The sequence below is a fragment of the Coregonus clupeaformis genome, chromosome 6 (assembly GCF_020615455.1).
Source record: "Coregonus clupeaformis isolate EN_2021a chromosome 6, ASM2061545v1, whole genome shotgun sequence".
Taxonomy (NCBI): Eukaryota; Metazoa; Chordata; class Actinopteri; order Salmoniformes; family Salmonidae; genus Coregonus; species Coregonus clupeaformis.
Genome location: NC_059197.1, coordinates 49,117,080 through 49,137,278, shown reverse-complemented (window position 1 = coordinate 49,137,278; position 20,199 = coordinate 49,117,080). Strand labels below are relative to the sequence as shown.

Below are 20,199 nucleotides of genomic sequence, written 5' to 3'. Positions count from 1 at the left end.
GAGCCGACTAGGTGAAAAATCTGTCATTGTGCCCTTGAGCAAGGCACTTAACCCTAATTGCTCCTGTAAGTCGCTCTGGATAAGAGCGTCTGCTAAATGACTAAAATGTAAATTTCAATAACATTTTGAAATTGTTATATTGAAGTTTTAACACAACATTCTCAGCATGCAAATGTGTAGCTCCTTAAAGCAGATTGGAATACACTCCCTTCATGTTTCTCTCCATAGTTGATACAGTACTGCTAGCTGGTAGTGTTGGCTACAGTACTGCTAGCTGGTAGTGTTGGCTACAGTACTGCTAGCTGGTAGTGTTGGCTACAGTACTGCTAGCTGGTAGTGTTGGCTACAGTACTGCTAGCTGGTAGTGTTGGCTACAGTACTGCTAGCTGGTAGTGTTGGCTACAGTACTGCTAGCTGGTAGTGTTGGCTACAGTACTGCTAGCTGGTAGTGTTGGCTACAGTACTGCTAGCTGGTAGTGTTGGCTAGCTAGCAATGGCTGCGGTGTTGACTTTGTTTGAAAAAACGGCGTCGCTGCGAACTAATGTATCTGACTAGCTAACCTCGATAGTTTCTCTATACTACACCTTTTATCTTTGATACATAGACAACTATGTAGCTAGCTAACATCACACTAATCACATCGTTTCTTTGTAATGTAAATGTATGTCATATTACCTGCGGAGCGAAGTACAGCATGACTACTCACTCCATATTTAACGGCAATTCGCATTTGAGGACTGTATTGTAGGCCCTCTACTAAGTGATATAGGCACACAGGACATCTGAACAGCAGTTAATCATAAATACACAACCATATTATTTTTACTGTTTGTGCTGTATGTTGACAATCAGCACATGTGGGGTTTGAAACTGCAATGTTTGGTTCCCAAGCCAAGTCTTCTATTATCTGCGCCACTAGGGAAGCTCTCTCATAACTTATAGGTAGCTTAGTGGTTAAGAGCGTTGTGCCAGTAACCGAAAGGTTGCTGGTTCTAATCCCCGAGCCGACTAGGTGAAAAATCTGTCGATGTGCCCTTGAGCAAGGCACTTAAACCTAATTGCTCCTGTAAATCGCTCTGGATAAGAGCGTCTGCTAAATCACTTAAATAGTATATAGCCACGGCAGTATGGTCAATCAGGAACTCCATGGTGCCTTCTTAGACATAACTAACCCAGGGAAATACTGGTAACTGGGTTATTCACCCATCCTCTTTATATGCTGCATACTTCTGGGCACATATTTACTCTGGTATCCAAGACTATGAGTGTTGATCTAGGATCACTTTTGCTTTTCAGATCATACAAAATAAGACAGGGGGGCGGACCATGCCCCTAATTGCTCCTGTAAGTCGCTCTGGATAAGAGCCGTCTGCTAAATGACTAAAAATGTAAATGTCATGCGTCTCAAAGTAGGAATTATTATTGGGTGCATTTTTGTAAAAGTTGAACAGTAAACTATGTTTTATTTTTTTACAGTCAGTCTAAATTCTGAATTTCTGACTGGATTTATAAATCTGGACGAATTAAAGACATCCTCTCTTTAAGTAGTGTATCTGAGCCTCAATTTTACAGTAAAAAAATAAAAATATGCAGGTAAAGACACTAACAACCTGGGGGTGAATTATTCTATGGTTATTTGCATTGTGTGATAGAGATTAATTTTGTACTGTAGAAAAAGTATGATTTCAAAGGCAGAGAGACTGTAGTCAACATCACATTGAATTTCTGGTGTAAATTGAACATCTGCCGCCAGCTCAGTTGGTAGAGCACGGCGCTTGTAACGCGAGGGTAGTGGGTTCGATCCCCGGGACCACCCATACGTAAAAATTTGGATAAAAGCGTCTGCTAAGTGGCATATTGTTATTATAGTAGTTCAGGAGTACCACCTGCAGAGGGCAGCAAAGCGCTTCAGACATGTGACGTCTGCTATTACGAACCATAGAGGAGCTAGGAAACGCATAGATGTAAACAGCTAGCTCGAAATTTTAGAAAAATGCGAATAGAAAAGTGCTACTTTTGTTCGGGGCCTGTTTACCCCGGGCATGGGATGATGTTTGTACGTAATGACTGCAAGGTAGGACTATTTGGTGTTATTTGCCTTGCTTCGCGTCGACAACTTTTGTCTGCATCGCTAGCAAGGTAACGTAGTGGCTCTGGTCCAGGGCGTCGTTCGGCTGCGCTCTCGCCTTTTGGTGGTGTAAATTATTTGGTTTATTGACATGGCTCCGTAAGTCACCGGAGTAAAGATGTCTCTGTAACGCGACTGGTGCCAAACTTTTGTCGCGTTCAGAACAACTGCTGGGAACTCGGAAATCTCGGACTTCCGAGCGTTCAAAACAAATGGGAACTCGGAAAAAAACGAGCTCCGACTGGGAAAAATCGATTTGAAGTTGGAATTCCAACTCGAGTCTCTTTCTAGAGCTCCGACCTGAAAATCACTGACTCGTATTTCTCTGAGCTCCCAGTTGTTTTAAACGCAGCATATGTCCCACGCACTACCGAGTTGCAAGGGCATCCGACGCATGAAAACAAAAAGCTAGTTAACTAACTACAGCGACACAGATACTGATGATAACTAACCCCTTTCATCTGTGACAGCGAGCTACTAGCTAATAAAACGAGCTATACATATGTCAGGAGCATTAATATGATCAATACCGTTGTTGAACCACACTGTTGTTGTATTATTATTATGACGATGATATATACTACTGCATAGAGGTAGCCTCGTACAACCATCCTGATATCGCGAGTTTACATTCTGTGGTTCCGTGTAGGGAAACATAATGTAAATTTGCGAGTTCAGGATGGTTGCGCGATGCTAGCAGCGGTTCCCAAGTAAAATAAATACATTTCAAAGCTCTCTTAATTTTGTAATTAGGTGTTCCGATTCTGCAAGTCAAAGTGCCACAAAAACTTCAAGAAGAAGCGTAACCCAAGAAAGACCAGATGGACGAAGGCATTCAGAAAAGCTTCTGGGAAGGAGTTGACAGTTGTGAGTTATTCTATTGATGTAAATTATAATCCACGGTTTCTTCTTCTTCTATAGTATATTGGCGATCACACAACAGGACCGACAGACTTTCTTATTTTTCTCCATTCACCCAGCGGGTCAGACGCTGGGCACCAACCACACCAGGAATTTTCTTCAGGTATTCAACCTGAACATCCGTCGTCACCCCTGAGATGACTCCTTTGACTGGGGCTCTACTCCGAAGTTCAAAACACAAAACTTCGGTTGTTCGGATTCTTTTGAGGCTCATTGCAATCTTCAGAAATACAATGAATCAAACTCAGACCACTCCACATATGCATCCTTACTCAACAAACGATTCGTTATCATTCACACGTATCCTCCACTCCACTTTTAGACAATTTCCTTTTTTTTTCTCCTGTTTTCGCTACTACTGTTGTCCATTCAGAACATTCGTCTTCACCAACTTTGCTTGAAGCGCTGCTTGGTTCCAACTCAGCATCCACTTCCTCCATATTTTCCTCGCTGGATTTCTTCCTAGGTTCCTGCCCTTACATTTGAGTCATTTAGCAGATGCTGTTATCCAGAGCGATTTACAGTTAGTGCATACATTTTTTCATACTGGCCCCCCATGGGAATCGAACCCACAACCCTGGCGTTGCAAGCGCCATGCTCTACCAACTGAGCTACACGGGGAGGAAGTGTTTCCTGGCCACCGTCCTTCTACATCTGAATAGCTTGTTCTTTGGGATTTTAGACTGGGTGTCTGTAAAGTAGGGCCGGGACGATACCAGTGTCGCGATACTCGTTATTATCGTGGCAAGGAAACAGCCCTAATGTGGGAAACAAACATCATTATGTTGTCATCCAGAGTCACATTTATTCATTTTCCAAGCTGTAGCACACAATATTTTACATACAGCAGGTTTTTTAAGAACCAAATAGTTTGGTCTGCTCTGCTTCGTGTTGTAATTTTTTGCCGTGGAAAAAATATTGCGATGCTGGCATCGTCACAGCCCTGCTGTATAGCACTTTGTGACAACTGCTGATGTAAAAAGGGCTTTATATAAAAATAAATGTTATTGATTTAATTTGACGAGTCCCGTGTAAGTATTCATCAAGTAAATATCCTTTATGTAGCCACTAATAATCATATTATTGTTCACTGCTTCAGGACAACTCATTGGAGTTTGAGAAGCGCAGAAATATTCCAGTCAAATACAGAAGGGAGCTGTGGGGCAAGACAGGTATTTTATGATCCAGCTTTACCCTCTCACATGGCTCTTCAAGTCACATTAGTTCATCATTATAATTGTTTACATTGGACTTAATTGCACTGTTAATGTGAGAGTCATTTAAATGCTGACTAGAAGAGCAACAACCTGACTTATTTTTGTTTTTCAGTGGAGGCGATGAAGAAGGTGGAAGAGATCAAACAGAAACGACAGGCAAAGTTTATCATGAACCGGCGAGTACAATGACTAGTTTTCTGTTTTGGGGATGGTAAATAACAAGCAAAGTCCACAAAAAAAAAATAAAAAAAAATGTCACATGCTTCGTAAAACAACAGGTGTAGACTAAGAGTGGAACGCTGACTTACGGGTCCTTTCCTTATGGGCAAAAAGTTGTAATCTGGTCTTTTGAAGGAACTTCGGGAGTAGATAGCAAAGTCTTTGTGCCAATGTGTGTAGATTGGATACAAGGCAGCATTATTATGATATCTCACTAAATTAGCAAGTCGTTGGTGTCAATGTGTATGTATGGAAACGGTAGCTCAATGAGCTCATACCTGTTTTTCAATCTGCTCATCCTACAGGCTGAAGAAGGGCAAACAGTTGGAGAAGGAAGAGGCCATAAGCGAAGTGAAGAAGAATATTCACCTTATCAAAGCACCTCATGCAGGTGAGACACCTGACTACAATATACACAGCTATTGTCCTCTTCTCTCCTCCTCTTCCCTCTGATCACCTCTTCTCTGCTACATGTACTACAATAAGAAAGATGTCCGTTTGACAAGCAAACAAACGTCTCCTCGACTGACTTTGAGGGGTTGAATGCTTGCCGAGAGCACCTCTAATACATTTCCTCATGAATCTGCAGGCAAAGCCAAACCGCTGGAAGAGAAGATGGTGCAGAAGCTGGCAGAAGACGTGGAAATGGGGGATGATGGTTAATCTGTTGCTTTCGATGTGGTTGGCTTCAACAACTCATTTCTGTGTGCTGTGTTTTTGTCTTTGAGATTTAACTGTTCCGAATGCAAGTCTTCAATCATACTGTGTATAATACAGAGGACATATGTGTTTTTAAAGACGTTGTAATAAATAAAATATAAGGAGCTGATGCGCAGAAGTAAAATTAATGTATCCTCCCAAATGAACGTTCAAAACAATATAAAAATTGATATTAAATATTAATAAAACCATGATTGGTGAAATAGGTTTCTGATGTTCTTATACAGTGCCTAGTGGAAGTCGACACACCCCTTGCACAGTCTTCACATTTTGCTGCCTTGAAATTAAATCGAAAAATGATTATATTAGATTTTTTTTCTCCCTCCTACACAACCGACTTTTTTCCAAATGAATAACAAATATTCACACCGTGTCTCTGATTTTCAAGCATATTTAAGTTGGGACTGAGAGTAGATCACTCAGGAACACTCAACACGTCTTGGAATGACATTCTGGTGTGTCCTTGGCATATATATATTTTTTTATTGTCTCACAGAAAAATACAACTATCCTAAGGTTAGGTTTTCAGAAAACTGAGGTGGGTTTTCCTGTAGCTTTTTACCTGGACTTTGCTCAGTTCATATTTATTTTGATCCTGACAAACTCCCCAGTCCCTGCCGACGACAAGCATACCCATAACATGATGCTGCCGCCACAGTACTTGAAAATACAGAGGGTTTGTGTTGTATTGGATATGTATTGGATATGACCAAAACCTGTAGTTTTTAATTCAGGCCAAAAAGGTCATGTCTTTGCGGCGTTGTTTTGCAGTGTTACTTAACGGCCTTGTTGCTAACAGAATGGATGATCTGGATTTTTTAACAGAATGCTCCCTTCTTTTCAATTTGTCCTACAGGTCAGCAATGTGAAGTGAATGCAATGTTGTTGATCCCTTTTGTATTTTCAAGTATTGTGGTGGCAGCATCATGTTGTGGGTATACTTGCCACAGGCAGGGACTAGTGTTAAAATAAATACAGAATGAAAGGAGTAAAGCCCAGGTAAAAGGTTAGAGGGGAACCTAACCCCAGGATAGAGTTTCATTTTTCTGTACTGCGTCTAAAGTCAATCTGGTGACGTCAACATGATGACAAAAGGTTTTCCTACCAATTATTTGCCTCATTTTGAATGTCATTGTATTTCCAAGCCGCTCTAATGCACTTTTGATTCAATCTTAATCAGCGCTCATTGATGATGCAATGAGTAGAATGCTCAGTCGGGCATCAGTTCAAAATGAACGTTCAAAACAATATTGTGCCGAAACATGCAACCCATGATTGGTGAAATTGGTAAATTACATTAATTTGTCATCACTGATTCCGTCTTCACAATTTTACACTTTTATCACCCAGTGGGTAAATGGTGAGTAAATACTGACATTTTGTCTGTCATAAATGGATGTTCATCATTTACATTTATAAACTCTTATGTGTTGCTCACTAGCAAATTACATGGTGATTGAGGCAGCAGGTAGCTTAGTGGTTAAGAGCGTTGTGCCAGTAACCGAAAGGTCGCTGGTTCTAATCCCTGAGCCGACTAGGTGAAAAATCTGTTGATGTGCCCTTGAGCAAGGCACTTAACCCTAATTGCTCCTGTAAGTTGCTCTGGATAAGAGCGTCTGCTAAAATGTAAATGATTCAATTTTTTTTTTTACCCCCAATTGGTAGTTACAGTCTTGTCCCATCGCTGCAACTCCCCTACGGACTCGGGAGAAGCGACGGTCGAGAGCCATGCGTCCTCCGAAACACAGCCCCGCCATGCCGCACTGCTTTTTGATAAACTGCTTGCTTAACCCGGAAGCCAGCCGCACCAATGTGTCGTAGGAAACACTGTCTAGCTGGCAGGCACCTGGTCCGCCACAAGGAGTCGCTAGAGCGCGATGGGACAAGGAAAACCCGGCCGGTCAAACCCTCCCCTAACCCGGACGACGCTGGGCCAATTGTGCAACGCCTCGTGGGTCTCCTGGTCACGGCCAGCTGTGACACAGCCTGGGATCGAGCCTGGGTCTGTAGTGACGCCTCAAGCACTGCAATGCAGTGCCTTAGACCACTGCACCACTCAGGAAGCCCCTTAATGGTTCTATATTCTAACTGCCCAGAGCTACCCCTCATGGCCTATCCATTGAGCTATTTAAAAAAAAAAACGGTTCTACCCCAAACAGTCTACATTACTTGTGTTTAGTTTTTTGAGAATAATAGGAGTGCTTTTTTTGTTAATGTAGCTCAGTTTGTACTCCACCCAGTAGGTGGCGGCAATACACCATTTGGGATGTAGTCCGCCAATAAAACCTTGAAGAAGAAGAAGAACATAAACAGTCTACATATAATCTGCTGCATCACTAGAGAAAAGGGAGGGAACGGCCAGGCATTACGGCCTTTTCGTTTTTGTGTGTCTAGTGTTGAACCTCGCTTGGTGTAAACTTAAGTTTTGTAGAAAACTTGATATTTACATAGTTCGCCATGTCCAAGGAGATCGAAGGAACAAGGCCTGCCGTCGAGGAGGCAACCCACGAGGAACAGCAGGTTAGATTTTAATTATTTTGATGCTAACAAGCTAGGGTAATGCTACATTGCGAGTAGCTTACTAGCCATGATGATTATGTCAAATCTGGCTGTCAAATCAGCAGTTTAGATGGTTAGCTAGCTAACGTTAGTGACTTAGTTTATTTCAATGTGCATGTGTTTATATCATCAATGTGCATTGAACTGTGTACATAACCATTATTTTAACTATCAAGATGAGTGGTTAGCTAGCTAATTAGTAACACGGTGATAGCTTTCTCAATTTACCGGTAGCTAACATTTTGTCTGCCTGCGTTCATGCATGCCGTAAAGCTTTTTTGGCCACATTGCTGCTAAACAGAAGGCTTTGTTGCCAGCTTGTAACCTAACCCCACTTACGGGAGAATCAAATCAAAGGACATTCCTCTGATAGAATCATAACTAATTAAAAAACCCTATTTCTTGAGCTGCATTGTTGGTTAAGGGCTTGTAAGTAAGCATTCACGGTAAAGTCTACACCTGCTGTATTCGGCACGTGACAAATACAATTTGATTTGAACTAGTAACTAAGCTAATCGTGACTTGTCAACCTCGAGATTGACGAAACACCTTTTGTTGCTGCCTGAACTGTGACAGTAACATGACATTACATCATAACATGTCACCCCCAACCCCATTCATTATTTGTGTTTTTATACTGTGTATTGTGTGTTCTTCTGTCCACTCAGGAGATGGATGACACAGTCCTCAGCCCAGAGAAGGCAGAGGAGGTGAAACTAAAGGCCAGGTTCCCTCATCTTGGAACCAAGCCTGGGGGCTCTGACCTGCTCCGGAAACGGCTTCAGAAAGGGGTAATATGGCCCTTTGGTTGTGCCCTACATACACAACACTTTGGTAGCTGTAGATCAGGGTTCTTCAATTCCGGTCCTGGAGGGCCAAAACACCTCTGTTTTTCATCCTCTCCTTCTAATCAGCGGCTAATTCAGACCTGGGACACCAGGTGAGTGCAATTAACTACCAGGTAGAAATAAAAAAACAGAAGTGTTTCGGCCCTCCAGGACCGGAATTGAAGAACCCTGCTGTAGATGCTTCTAGTTAGGCCGAAACATGCAAACTAGGTTATTTACACTTTACTTTCACAGCAATGCATTTTTGTTATGGAATCATTGTCATGCTTTTTTATAAGCATTCATTTTCTTTGAAAGAGTCAAACAAACACAGACTTCTTTGAACACAAAACAACATCTTTGTAAAGGCTGTGATTTTTTTTATTTTTTATTTATTTCTCTGTGCAGCAAAAGTTCTTTGACTCCGGGGACTACAACATGGCCAAGGCTAAGGTGAAGAACAAGCAGCAGCTCCCTGCGGTGACGCCGGCTGAGAAGGCAGAGATAACAGGGGACCACATCCCCACACCTCAGGACATCCCCCAGAGGAAGCCCTCCATCGTGGCTAGCAAACTGGCTGGCTGAGGGGCTGACGAAACTAGGGAAGCTTTGGAACTTTTACCTGTTCTGTTCTGGTGTTAACCATTCCATTGCTCTCTCCTCTCTTTCTCTCGAGCCGGCCGCACATTTGTTTCCTACTACCCTTACCCCTTGGCCCTAACCCTTCAATCTTTGTTATATCTTGCCAGCGCTTCCACCATAGTACCTACACCTTACAGATTTGAATGATTAGGGCCAAAGGAAGGGGCAGAGAGTGAATTCAGATCAGCGCATGCTCGCTCCCTCATCTCTCTTTCTTCTGCACCCCTTTCTCCCATCACCACCTTCTCTCTCTATGAATTCTGAAAAATAATATTTTTGAGAATCGAGCAGAAAGACTCCTGAGAAATATTGCTGCCGGAGGATGACTGTCTTCGGTTAGTGACTGAAATTATTGGTTTAAAAAAAAAAAAGAGACAAATGTTTGCCAAGTCTACTTCAAAGGGGCCTGTATATCTACTGTAGTGACTGATGGAAACTGTACATAGCCTATCACCATGTATGGGAGAGGCCAGTTCAATGTCTTAAACATGTTTTACCTTTTATAGCTTCCATTGACATTTAAATGATGAGGTAATATTCTAGAATCCTTCATCACGCCTAGAATCCCCTCCTAGTCTGGTCCCAGATCTATTTCTGCTGTCTGGCCAACTTCTTGACCTACGGTCGTTGTCTAGACAACACAAACCGATCTGGGACAATCAGGCTAATTGCCCTCCTTCTCCACTGTCCAAAGCTATGTTCTTTGTTTTGATGCATTGATTGAAAATAGCCCGTATCACACAGATGTCGTGTATATTATCGATCTCATCTAAACCTCTTAAATGGCCTTTTTAACAGTTATGAGCCACTGTTTTCTCTTGGGCAATATTTGCTCGCTCACTCCAGTGAGAGAATCTTTGCTTGTCTGAAATGGCTTTCTAGATAGTGTACTACGTTTTTGAGGCTCTGGTCAAAAGTAGGACGCCATTCTGATGACACAGCCTCTGTGAATCAAGCCTAGGAACGCCTGCCTGCCACTATCTGAGACTCAGGTAATTTAGGTCTAGTAGTCAAGGAACTCACTTAAATGGAATGTCGGTCTGAAGGGTGTGCATGTGCATTGACTGGGTGTAGTCACATTGTGCCATTTGTAAATAAAATAGTTTTGCACAATAGCTTTGTTTTTGACTTTTTATTTATTTAATTTTTGGCTGATGTTTTACTTGTTTTCTGCTTTCACAGTAGCTATAATACTACAGCTGTAGTGTCTGTATATGTAGCTATAATACTACAGCTGTAGTGTCTGTATACATAGCTATAATACTACAGCTGTAGTGTCTGTATATGTAGCTATAATACTACAGCTGTAGTGTCTGTATATGTAGCTATAATACTACAGCTGTAGTGTCTGTATACGTAGCTATAATACTACAGCTGTAGTGTCTGTATACGTAGCTATAATACTACAGCTGTAGTGTCTGTATACGTAGCTATAATACTACAGCTGTAGTGTCTGTATATGTAGCTATAATACTACAGCTGTAGTGTCTGTATATGTAGCTATAATACTACAGCTGTAGTGTCTGTATATGTAGCTATAATACTACAGCTGTAGTGTCTGTATACGTAGCTATAATACTACAGCTGTAGTGTCTATATACGTAGCTATAATACTACAGCTGTAGTGTCTGTATACGTAGCTATAATACTACAGCTGTAGTGTCTATATATGTAGCTATAATACTACAGCTGTAGTGTCTGTATACATAGCTATAATACTACAGCTGTAGTGTCTATATATGTAGCTATAATACTACAGCTGTAGTGTCTGTATATGTAGCTATAATACTACAGCTGTAGTGTCTGTATATGTAGCTATAATACTACAGCTGTAGTGTCTGTATACGTAGCTATAATACTACAGCTGTAGTGTCTGTATACGTAGCTATAATACTACAGCTGTAGTGTCTGTATACGTAGCTATAATACTACAGCTGTAGTGTCTGTATACGTAGCTATAATACTACAGCTGTAGTGTCTGTATACGTAGCTATAATACTACAGCTGTAGTGTCTGTATATGTAGCTATAATACTACAGCTGTAGTGTCTGTATATGTAGCTATAATACTACAGCTGTAGTGTCTGTATACGTAGCTATAATACTACAGCTGTAGTGTCTATATACGTAGCTATAATACTACAGCTGTAGTGTCTGTATACGTAGCTATAATACTACAGCTGTAGTGTCTGTATACGTAGCTATAATACTACAGCTGTAGTGTCTGTATATGTAGCTATAATACTACAGCTGTAGTGTCTGTATACGTGGCTATAATACTACAGCTGTAGTGTCTGTATACGTAGCTATAATACTACAGCTGTAGTGTCTGTATATGTAGCTATAATACTACAGCTGTAGTGTCTGTATATGTAGCCATAATACTACAGCTGTAGTGTCTGTATATGTAGCTATAATACTACAGCTGTAGTGTCTATATATGTAGCTATAATACTACAGCTGTAGTGTCTATATGTAGCTATAATACTACAGCTGTAGTGTCTGTATACGTAGCTATAATACTACAGCTGTAGTGTCTATACGTAGCTATAATACTACAGCTGTAGTGTCTGTATACGTAGCTATAATACTACAGCTGTAGTGTCTGTATACGTAGCTATAATACTACAGCTGTAGTGTCTGTATACGTAGCTATAATACTACAGCTGTAGTGTCTGTATACGTAGCTATAATACTACAGCTGTAGTGTCTGTATACGTAGCTATAATACTACAGCTGTAGTGTCTGTATATGTAGCTATAATACTACAGCTGTAGTGTCTATATGTAGCTATAATACTACAGCTGTAGTGTCTGTATATGTAGCTATAATACTACAGCTGAAGTGTCTATATGTAGCTATAATACTACAGCTGTAGTGTCTGTATATGTAGCTATAATACTACAGCTGTAGTGTCTATATGTAGCTATAATACTACAGCTGTAGTGTCTATATGTAGCTATAATACTACAGCTGTAGTGTCTATACGTAGCTATAATACTACAGCTGTAGTGTCTGTATACGTAGCTATAATACTACAGCTGTAGTGTCTGTATACGTAGCTATAATACTACAGCTGTAGTGTCTGTATACGTAGCTATAATACTACAGCTGTAGTGTCTGTATACGTAGCTATAATACTACAGCTGTAGTGTCTGTATACGTAGCTATAATACTACAGCTGTAGTGTCTATATGTAGCTATAATACTACAGCTGTAGTGTCTATACGTAGCTATAATACTACAGCTGTAGTGTCTGTATATGTAGCTATAATACTACAGCTGTAGTGTCTGTATATGTAGCTATAATACTACAGCTGTAGTGTCTGTATATGTAGCTATAATACTACAGCTGTAGTGTCTGTATATGTAGCTATAATACTACAGCTGTAGTGTCTGTATACGTAGCTATAATACTACAGCTGTAGTGTCTGTATACGTAGCTATAATACTACTATGTTGACCAACACTGGCAAAGAACACAATGCATGTAAAGGAGAATATAATCGGGCCCATTAACCTTCAAATCCATTAACTTGTTAGTCTGGGTGCCGGTCTGTCACCTGGGTGCCGGTCTGTCACCTGGGTGCCGGTCTGTCTGCTCTCTTGCCAACTCCTTATGGAATTGTCATGCCAAATGACAGCAATGGAGTTGGCAAGAGCACAAACTGATCTGGGACCAGGTTAGCTCTATGAGCTCATCTGCATTTGACAATTGATCAAAATCAAATTTTATTTGTCACATACATGTGTTTAGCAGATGTTATTGCAGGTGTAGCGAAATGCTTGTGTTTCTAGCTCAGACAGTGCAGTAATATCTAACAAGTAATATCTTACAATTTCACAACATATACCCAATACACACAAATCTAATTAAGGGATGGAATTAAGAATATATGGATGTATTCTTTAATATGCATATTGATTAATCTGGTGTCCCAGATGGTTGGCTTCTTTTTCAAAACAGAACCCATGAACTGTTGAAACAAAGTTGATTTCTAATAATAATACATGGGACTTATATTGTGACCCAAAGTTGCTTTACAATTACTTTTCAATTCGTAATTTTAAATGAATATTGGAATCTTCATAACCTAAAAGGGGTTATTTATTTTACCTACTTGACACATTTGTAATTCGACAAATCTGGACTATGTTTTTGATACCATCGTTAAATAATATAATAATTAATATATTATCATTGCAATGGATGTTCAAAAAGCAATTTCTTACATTTCCGCGCAGCAGGCCAGGTACTTCTATGCGTGCTTAGGCGCGTGCGCGTTCCCTCAACGTTATCAGGAAAAGAGAAACCAGACACATGCTCATTGCTCACATGGAGCACTCCAAACAAAAGACAATGAAAACATTGATAAATCTCGTAAATTATGTTTATGAAATAAAACAAAACTTGTTTCTCAAAAGTGTAGCAGGTTGTGAACTCTGGAAACAACGTTTACACTCCGAGAATGAGAGCGGTAAATTACTGTAATTAATACATGCATTAAAAGGAATTAATGTAACCAAATGACGGGGATTAAAGGTACATTTACTACTGGAGACATGTGTACTGGTAAATTGATCAAAAATAAAAGGGCAAACAATTCACACAATGAAACAATAAATGCCAAGAATTGGTGGGAGACAGCTGAGCCATTCTGGAGAGAGACTAGCCTATATCTTTGCCACTCACCCCTCCCCTTCTTGTCTCAACATTTTTCATTATACTCAAGACATATTATCTTCACACATATTTTAGATGCTTTTCACTGACAGCTGCAACTCAATAATCAGCTAGGCCTATGTGTATATGTGTTACTGACCCAGTCAGACCAGGCTGGCCTTACCTACATGTTTGAGATTTGATTTGATTGATTAGGATCCACATTAGCCAATGGCGACAGCTAGTCTTACTGGGGTCCGACACATAACGAAAAATACATTACAGACAAAATATTTTACATTTACATTTACGTCATTTAGCAGACGCTCTTATCCAGAGCGACTTACAAATAGGTGCATTCACCTTATAGCCAGTGGGATAACCACTTTACAATCTTTTTTTTTAATTTTTTTGAGGGGACAGCAAATTTACACTGTTACACAAGCTGTACACTCACTACTTTACATAGAAGCAAAGTGTCATTTCTTCAGTGTTGTCACATGAAAAGATATACTCAAATATTTACAAAAATGTGAGGGGTGTACTCACTTTTGTGAGATACTGTATACACACAGTTGAAGTCGGAAGTTTACATACACCTTAGCCAAATACATTCAAACTCAGTTTTTCACAATTCCTGACATTTTATCCTAGTAAAAAGTCCCTGTCTTAGGTCAGTTAGGATCACCACTTTATTTTAAGAATGTGAAATGTCCGAATAATAGTAGAGAGAATTATTTATTTCAGCTTTTATTTCTTTCATCACATTCCTTTACAATTGACAAGCATTTAAAAACATGAACATGTGGTGTGTGTGTATCCATCGGTTCCACATACATGTCAGTACATACACACAGGCGTTGTGCCGTGAAGTGTTGCTTTATTTTATTTATTTTTTTAAACCAGGTTTGCTGTTCACTTGTGCTATATAAGATGGAATGGAGTTCCATGCACCCATGGCTCTGTATAATACTGTACGTTTCCTTGAATTTGTTCTGGACCTGGGGTCTGTGAAAAGACCCCTGGTGGCATGTCTGGTGGGGTAAGTGTGTGTGTCAGTGCTGTGTGTAAGTTGACTATGCAAACAATTAGGAATTTCCAACACATTGATGTTTCTTATATAAATAAGAAGCGATGCAGTCAGTCTCTCCTCAACTCTTAGCCAAGAGAGACTGGAAAGCATAGTATTAATATTAGCCCTCTGATTATAATGAAGAGCAAGACGTGCCGCTCTGTTCTGGGCCAGCTGCAGCTTAACTAGGTCCTCCTTTGCAGCACTGGACCACACCACTGGACAATAATCAAGATAAGATAAAACTAGAGTCTGCAGGACTTTCTTTGTGGAGTGTGGTGTCAAAAAAGCAGAGCATCTCTTTGTTATGGACAGACCTCTCCCCATCTTTACAACCATTGAATCTATATGTTTTGTCCATGACAGTTTACAATCTAAGGTAACGCCAAGTAATTTAGTCTCCTCAACTTGTTCAACAGCCACACCAATGTGACGCCATTCATCACCGGATTCAGCTGAGGTCTAGAACTAAGGGAATGATTTGGACCAAATACAATGCTCTTTGTTTTAGAGATGTTCAGGACCAGTTTATTACTGGCCACCCATTCCAAAACAAAACAAAAACTGACTGCAACTCTTTGTTAAGGGTTTTCAGTGACTTCAGTAGCTGTGGTTGCTGAAGCGTATGTTTGAATGTAATAATGTAATAATGTAAGCAGCCACGAGGAGGTACGCGCCACTCACCTCTCAAGGCAACAGCCACTGGACGCGGAATAGACATACCCATAATGCACAGAGACTTCACACTTGAAGAAGTATGGATATTTCTGTCGGCACGTAGCCGCTATTTTCTCTCTCTCCGCTACTTTTTCTTTTTACATTTTTTTTCTTCCACTGAGTCGCAAATGAAGAGACAGAGGCCAAAGTGAAGATTGGATATAAAGCTTATTGAGTGTCATGGCAGCGTCTGAACTGTACTCCAAGGTAGGCTAATAGGATCAGTGGCATGTAACCTTAGTAGGACTGGAGGATCATTTACTGATAGGAGATAACAGTTAAATGCAGGTAGGCGACTTTATCAACATTGGCCTCAGTTTTGCTCTCACTTGAAGAACCACAGTTAATCTGTGTGCCCCGCATGTAAGTAATTGTGATAGACTTTTAGCAACATGTCAACAATAACTGTGCCACAGACGGTGGTGAGTGATGACACAGTTGTGGAAAGTTACTGTTTAATGGTAACGTTCCTTCGTGTAGCGTTCCTCAGCTACTTTGTGAGTTGCATCAAGATTCTGAAGTTATTAGGTAACCTCAATGCTTTTGTTCCTGAGAAATGTCAATGGTGATTATTGACTAAATAAGTAAAGTTGTCATCTCATCCATAGTGATATTACATTGTATCTTCGAAGAGAATGTTCACAGATTTTTTTTTTTTTAAATGGCATTGATCATTTAGATTAGACTAGAATGCAGTTGTGTAGCCAGAATAGATTCCGACCTATGCTTGTTTCCAGCTGCACTCGGGTCGGATACTCTGAATTGTCCCATTATCCCAACTCTTAACACCGAGAAGATTGAACGGCTGCTAAGGACAGCTAGTTAGCGGTCGTTCAATCTTCTCGTTGAAACGAGTGGGATAATAGGACAATTAGGAGTAACATTTCTCATCCCTGGATTGAGGTACATTTCCTTAATCGACACAGGAAGCCTGTGGTGCAACATTTTCGTTATGTTGACATTTCGATGCGTTAACCAGTGTCCCCGTGTCCATCTACTTCCTCTGTATAATTACAACACGTCAGTACGTTGCCTAGCCATATCTATGACTCATTGCTTTTTAGTCATAGATGTAGCTATATGTGTTGTTGACACGTCCAATGCATTAACCTGTGTTCCTCTGTCCCTCAGTATGCCCGGGTCTGGCTCCCAGATGCTGTGGAGGCGTGGAAGCCAGCAGAGCTCACCAAGGACTACAATCCTGGAGACAGGGCTCTGTGTCTACAGCTGGAGGATGGAACAGTGAGAGGGGAGATAGAGATGGGTCTGGAGGGGTGGAGAGATGGGTCTGGAGGGGAGATAGAGATGGGTCTGGAGGGGAGATAGAGATGGGTCTGGAGGGGAGATAGAGATGGGTCTGGAGGGGAGATAGAGATGGGTCTGGAGGGGAGATAGAGATGGGTCTGGAGGGGAGATAGAGATGGGTCTGGAGGGCTGGAGAGATGGGTCTGGAGGGCTGGAGAGATGGGTCTGGAGGGGAGATAGAGATGGGTCTGGAGGGGTGGAGAGATGGGTCTGGAGGGCTGGAGAGATGGGTCTGGAGGGGTAGAGAGATGGGTCTGGAGGGCTGGAGAGATGGGTCTGGAGGGGTGGAGAGATGGGTCTGGAGGGGTAGAGAGATGGGTCTGGAGGGGTGGAGAGATGGGTCTGGAGAGATGGGTCTGGAGGGGTGGAGAGATGGGGCTGGAGGGCTGGAGAGATGGGTCTGGAGGGGTAGAGAGATGGGGCTGGAGGGCTGGAGAGATGGGTCTGGAGGGGTAGAGAGATGGGTCTGGAGGGGTGGAGAGATGGGTCTGGAGAGATGGGTCTGGAGGGGTGGAGAGATGGGGCTGGAGGGCTGGAGAGATGGGGCTGGAGGGGTGGAGAGATGGGTCTGGAGGGGTGGAGAGATGGGTCTGGAGGGGTGGAGAGATGGGTCTGGAGGGGTGGAGAGATGGGTCTGGAGGGGTGGAGAGATGGGTCTGGAGGGGTGGAGAGATGGGTCTGGAGGGGTGGAGAGATGGGTCTGGAGGGGTAGAGAGATGGGTCTGGAGGGGTGGAGAGATGGGTCTGGAGGGGGTGGAGAGATGGGTCTGGAGGGGTAGAGAGATGGGTCTGGAGGGGTGGAGAGATGGGTCTGGAGGGGTGGAGAGATGGGTCTGGAGGGGAGATAGAGATGGGTCTGGAGGGGTAGAGAGATGGGTCTGGAGGGGTAGAGAGATGGGTCTGGAGGGGTGGAGAGATGGGTCTGGAGGGGGTGGAGAGATGGGTCTGGAGGGGTGGAGAGATGGGTCTGGAGGGGAGATAGAGATGGGTCTGGAGGGGAGATAGAGATGGGTCTGGAGGGCTGGAGAGATGGGTCTGGAGGGGTGGAGAGATGGGTCTGGAGGGGTGGAGAGATGGGTCTGGAGGGGTGGAGAGATGGGTCTGGAGGGGTGGAGAGATGGGTCTGGAGGGGTGGAGAGATGGGTCTGGAGGGGTGGGGGCAAGTCCTCCGAATGTATCGTCCATGTTGTAAATAAGTTGTTTCCCTGTTTATTTATGTACTTGGTTAATACATTTACTTGAGCCGAAAACATGTTGATGAAGTTAGTTACCACCTTGGCTTGAGTAAGTGAAGGCTTCACCCTATAGCTACAGCGTGTGGACACATGTTCATATGTAGCCTAAACATGTTTTATTTTAGATCAAGCTAGATACAGGGACAGAAAAGTAAGAGGCCACACCGCCATACCGATGGTGCTTTTACTCTTAAGTGTTTTGCTGCGCACAGCAGCTGTAGGTTCAAGTTGAGGCATGTACTGCATGTACTTCAGGTATGGAAATAAGCCCAAGATATTATCTGAGTGGCTGGGCAGAAGAGAGTCACCAATGTAACTGCCTATTTTAAAGGACGCATGGAGGATTCAGTACTTAACCCTCCCGTTGTCCTAGGGTCAAAATGACCCGCCACTGTGTTGAACCAACTTTATTAATTTTTATATCTTTCTTTAAAGTCTCACTGCCTCCTTCTCACAAATGATCCCCAAAATATAAAAATTAAATAAAGTTGGTTCAACACAGTGGCGGGTCATTTTGACCCTAGGACAACGGGAGGGTTAAAGCTGAAATTCACATAGAAATGTGTGTTATAGATCTGTCATTCTCATTGAAAGCCAGTCTAAGAAGCGGTAGATCTGTTCTATGTGCGCTATTTCTACGCTTCCCGTTCTTAAGTTTAGGTTTTTGCGTCTTTTTACTGTCGGTTTTGTACACCAGCTTCAAACAGCTGAAAATACAATATTTTTGGTGTAGGAAAAATATATTTTACAGTGGTTTAGATGGTACAATGTTTCTGTAGACTATACTTGTTTGTTTTGTTACATAAACTGAAATTAGGCAAACGATTAGAATTTCAACACTTTCTGCGTAGTGCGCCTTTAATTAATTAGAAGGCAATTCCCACGTTGAATAAACAACCCATATCAGATGCATTGCACCATCCCACATAAGCTTGCACTAATTTCTAGTGCTTGTCCAGTGAATATATATATATATATATATATATATATATATATATATATATATATATATATATATATATATATATATATATATATATATACGTTATTGTTATTATGGGAGGGGTGTTGTGTTCATCTGACTGCTGTGTTTTCTTCCAGAACGTGGAACACAAGATTGACCCCCAGACCAACAGTTTACCTCCTCTAAGGAACCCTGATATCCTGGTTGGGGAGAACGACTTGACAGCTCTCAGCTACCTCCATGAACCAGCCGTACTGCACAACCTCAAAGTGCGCTTCGTGGAGTCCAAGATGATCTACACCTACTGCGGTAAAGAGACACGCACACACACACACACACACACACACACGCACACACTCCCAAGTCCATCTACACGTACTGTGGTACAAACTAAAGCCTTTTAACTCTGTTCTGGTGAGTCACTGTAGACTTTGGAGTCCTGTTCACAGGACTGTCAGTTCTGTTTGAGGTAATATAGATAGTGCCGATCGTATATTGAGAAGTCTGTGTCCTGTCATTCTGACTTACCATTCAGAATGCGTCCTGCTGAACTCGCTCCATATGTCAATGGTGACAGTGGGGAGGGACAGACAGAGCTGTATATTTATAGGGTCATTTCATGTGGAAATTAGATCGTTGTCATATTGTTGTGAATTTATATCTGTGTCTGGCAAAACATTTGTTGTTAACTGCTAACAGACCTGGGTCGAATACATGGGCTATTTGAAATCTTTGAAATTCTTGTGCGTGCTTGATTGACCATGTCACTGATTTGTTGATGCGAATTCATTCAGGCATCGTGTTGGTTGCTATCAACCCCTATGAGAGTATTCCCATCTATGACCATGACATCATCAATGCCTACAGTGGACAGAACATGGGCGATATGGACCCTCACATATTCGCTGTGGCAGAGGAGGCTTACAAACAGATGGCCAGGTCTGTCAATCACTCATCTAAATGTCTTGGCCGTGCTTCCTTCCTTCCTTCCTTCCTCCCTTGACATGATT

General features: G+C 41.8%; 3 protein-coding genes across 4 annotated transcripts in view; all 3 read left to right on the top strand.

Annotated features, from left to right (window-relative positions):
• The first annotated feature begins 1,907 nt into the window (after window positions 1-1,907).
• rsl24d1 (ribosomal L24 domain containing 1) lies at window positions 1,908-5,409 on the top strand. The gene is made up of 6 exons (XM_041878632.2): window positions 1,908-2,075; window positions 2,883-2,996; window positions 4,150-4,222; window positions 4,380-4,443; window positions 4,792-4,877; window positions 5,076-5,409. Exons 1-6 carry the CDS (start codon window positions 1,995-1,997, stop codon window positions 5,147-5,149), a joined length of 492 nt encoding a protein of 163 aa, XP_041734566.1. The 5' UTR covers window positions 1,908-1,994; the 3' UTR covers window positions 5,150-5,409.
• A 2,097-nt stretch (window positions 5,410-7,506) lies between these two features.
• Window positions 7,507-10,349, top strand: LOC121568414 (cAMP-regulated phosphoprotein 19). Its single transcript, XM_041878956.1, has 3 exons — window positions 7,507-7,726; window positions 8,434-8,556; window positions 9,001-10,349. Exons 1-3 carry the CDS (start codon window positions 7,664-7,666, stop codon window positions 9,175-9,177), a joined length of 363 nt encoding a protein of 120 aa, XP_041734890.1. The 5' UTR covers window positions 7,507-7,663; the 3' UTR covers window positions 9,178-10,349.
• Window positions 10,350-15,714: 5,365 nt separating this feature from the next.
• LOC121568061 (unconventional myosin-Va) overlaps window positions 15,715-20,199 on the top strand; it is a 36,424-nt gene continuing 31,939 nt past the window's right edge. For both annotated transcript variants that reach the window (XM_041878630.2, XM_041878629.2), the window contains exons 1-4: window positions 15,715-15,892; window positions 16,817-16,927; window positions 19,327-19,498; window positions 19,984-20,128. In XM_041878630.2, coding sequence (XP_041734564.1) covers window positions 15,866-15,892; window positions 16,817-16,927; window positions 19,327-19,498; window positions 19,984-20,128 — 455 coding nt within the window. In that variant the 5' untranslated portion in view covers window positions 15,715-15,865. The remainder of the gene's footprint in view (window positions 15,893-16,816; window positions 16,928-19,326; window positions 19,499-19,983; window positions 20,129-20,199) is intronic.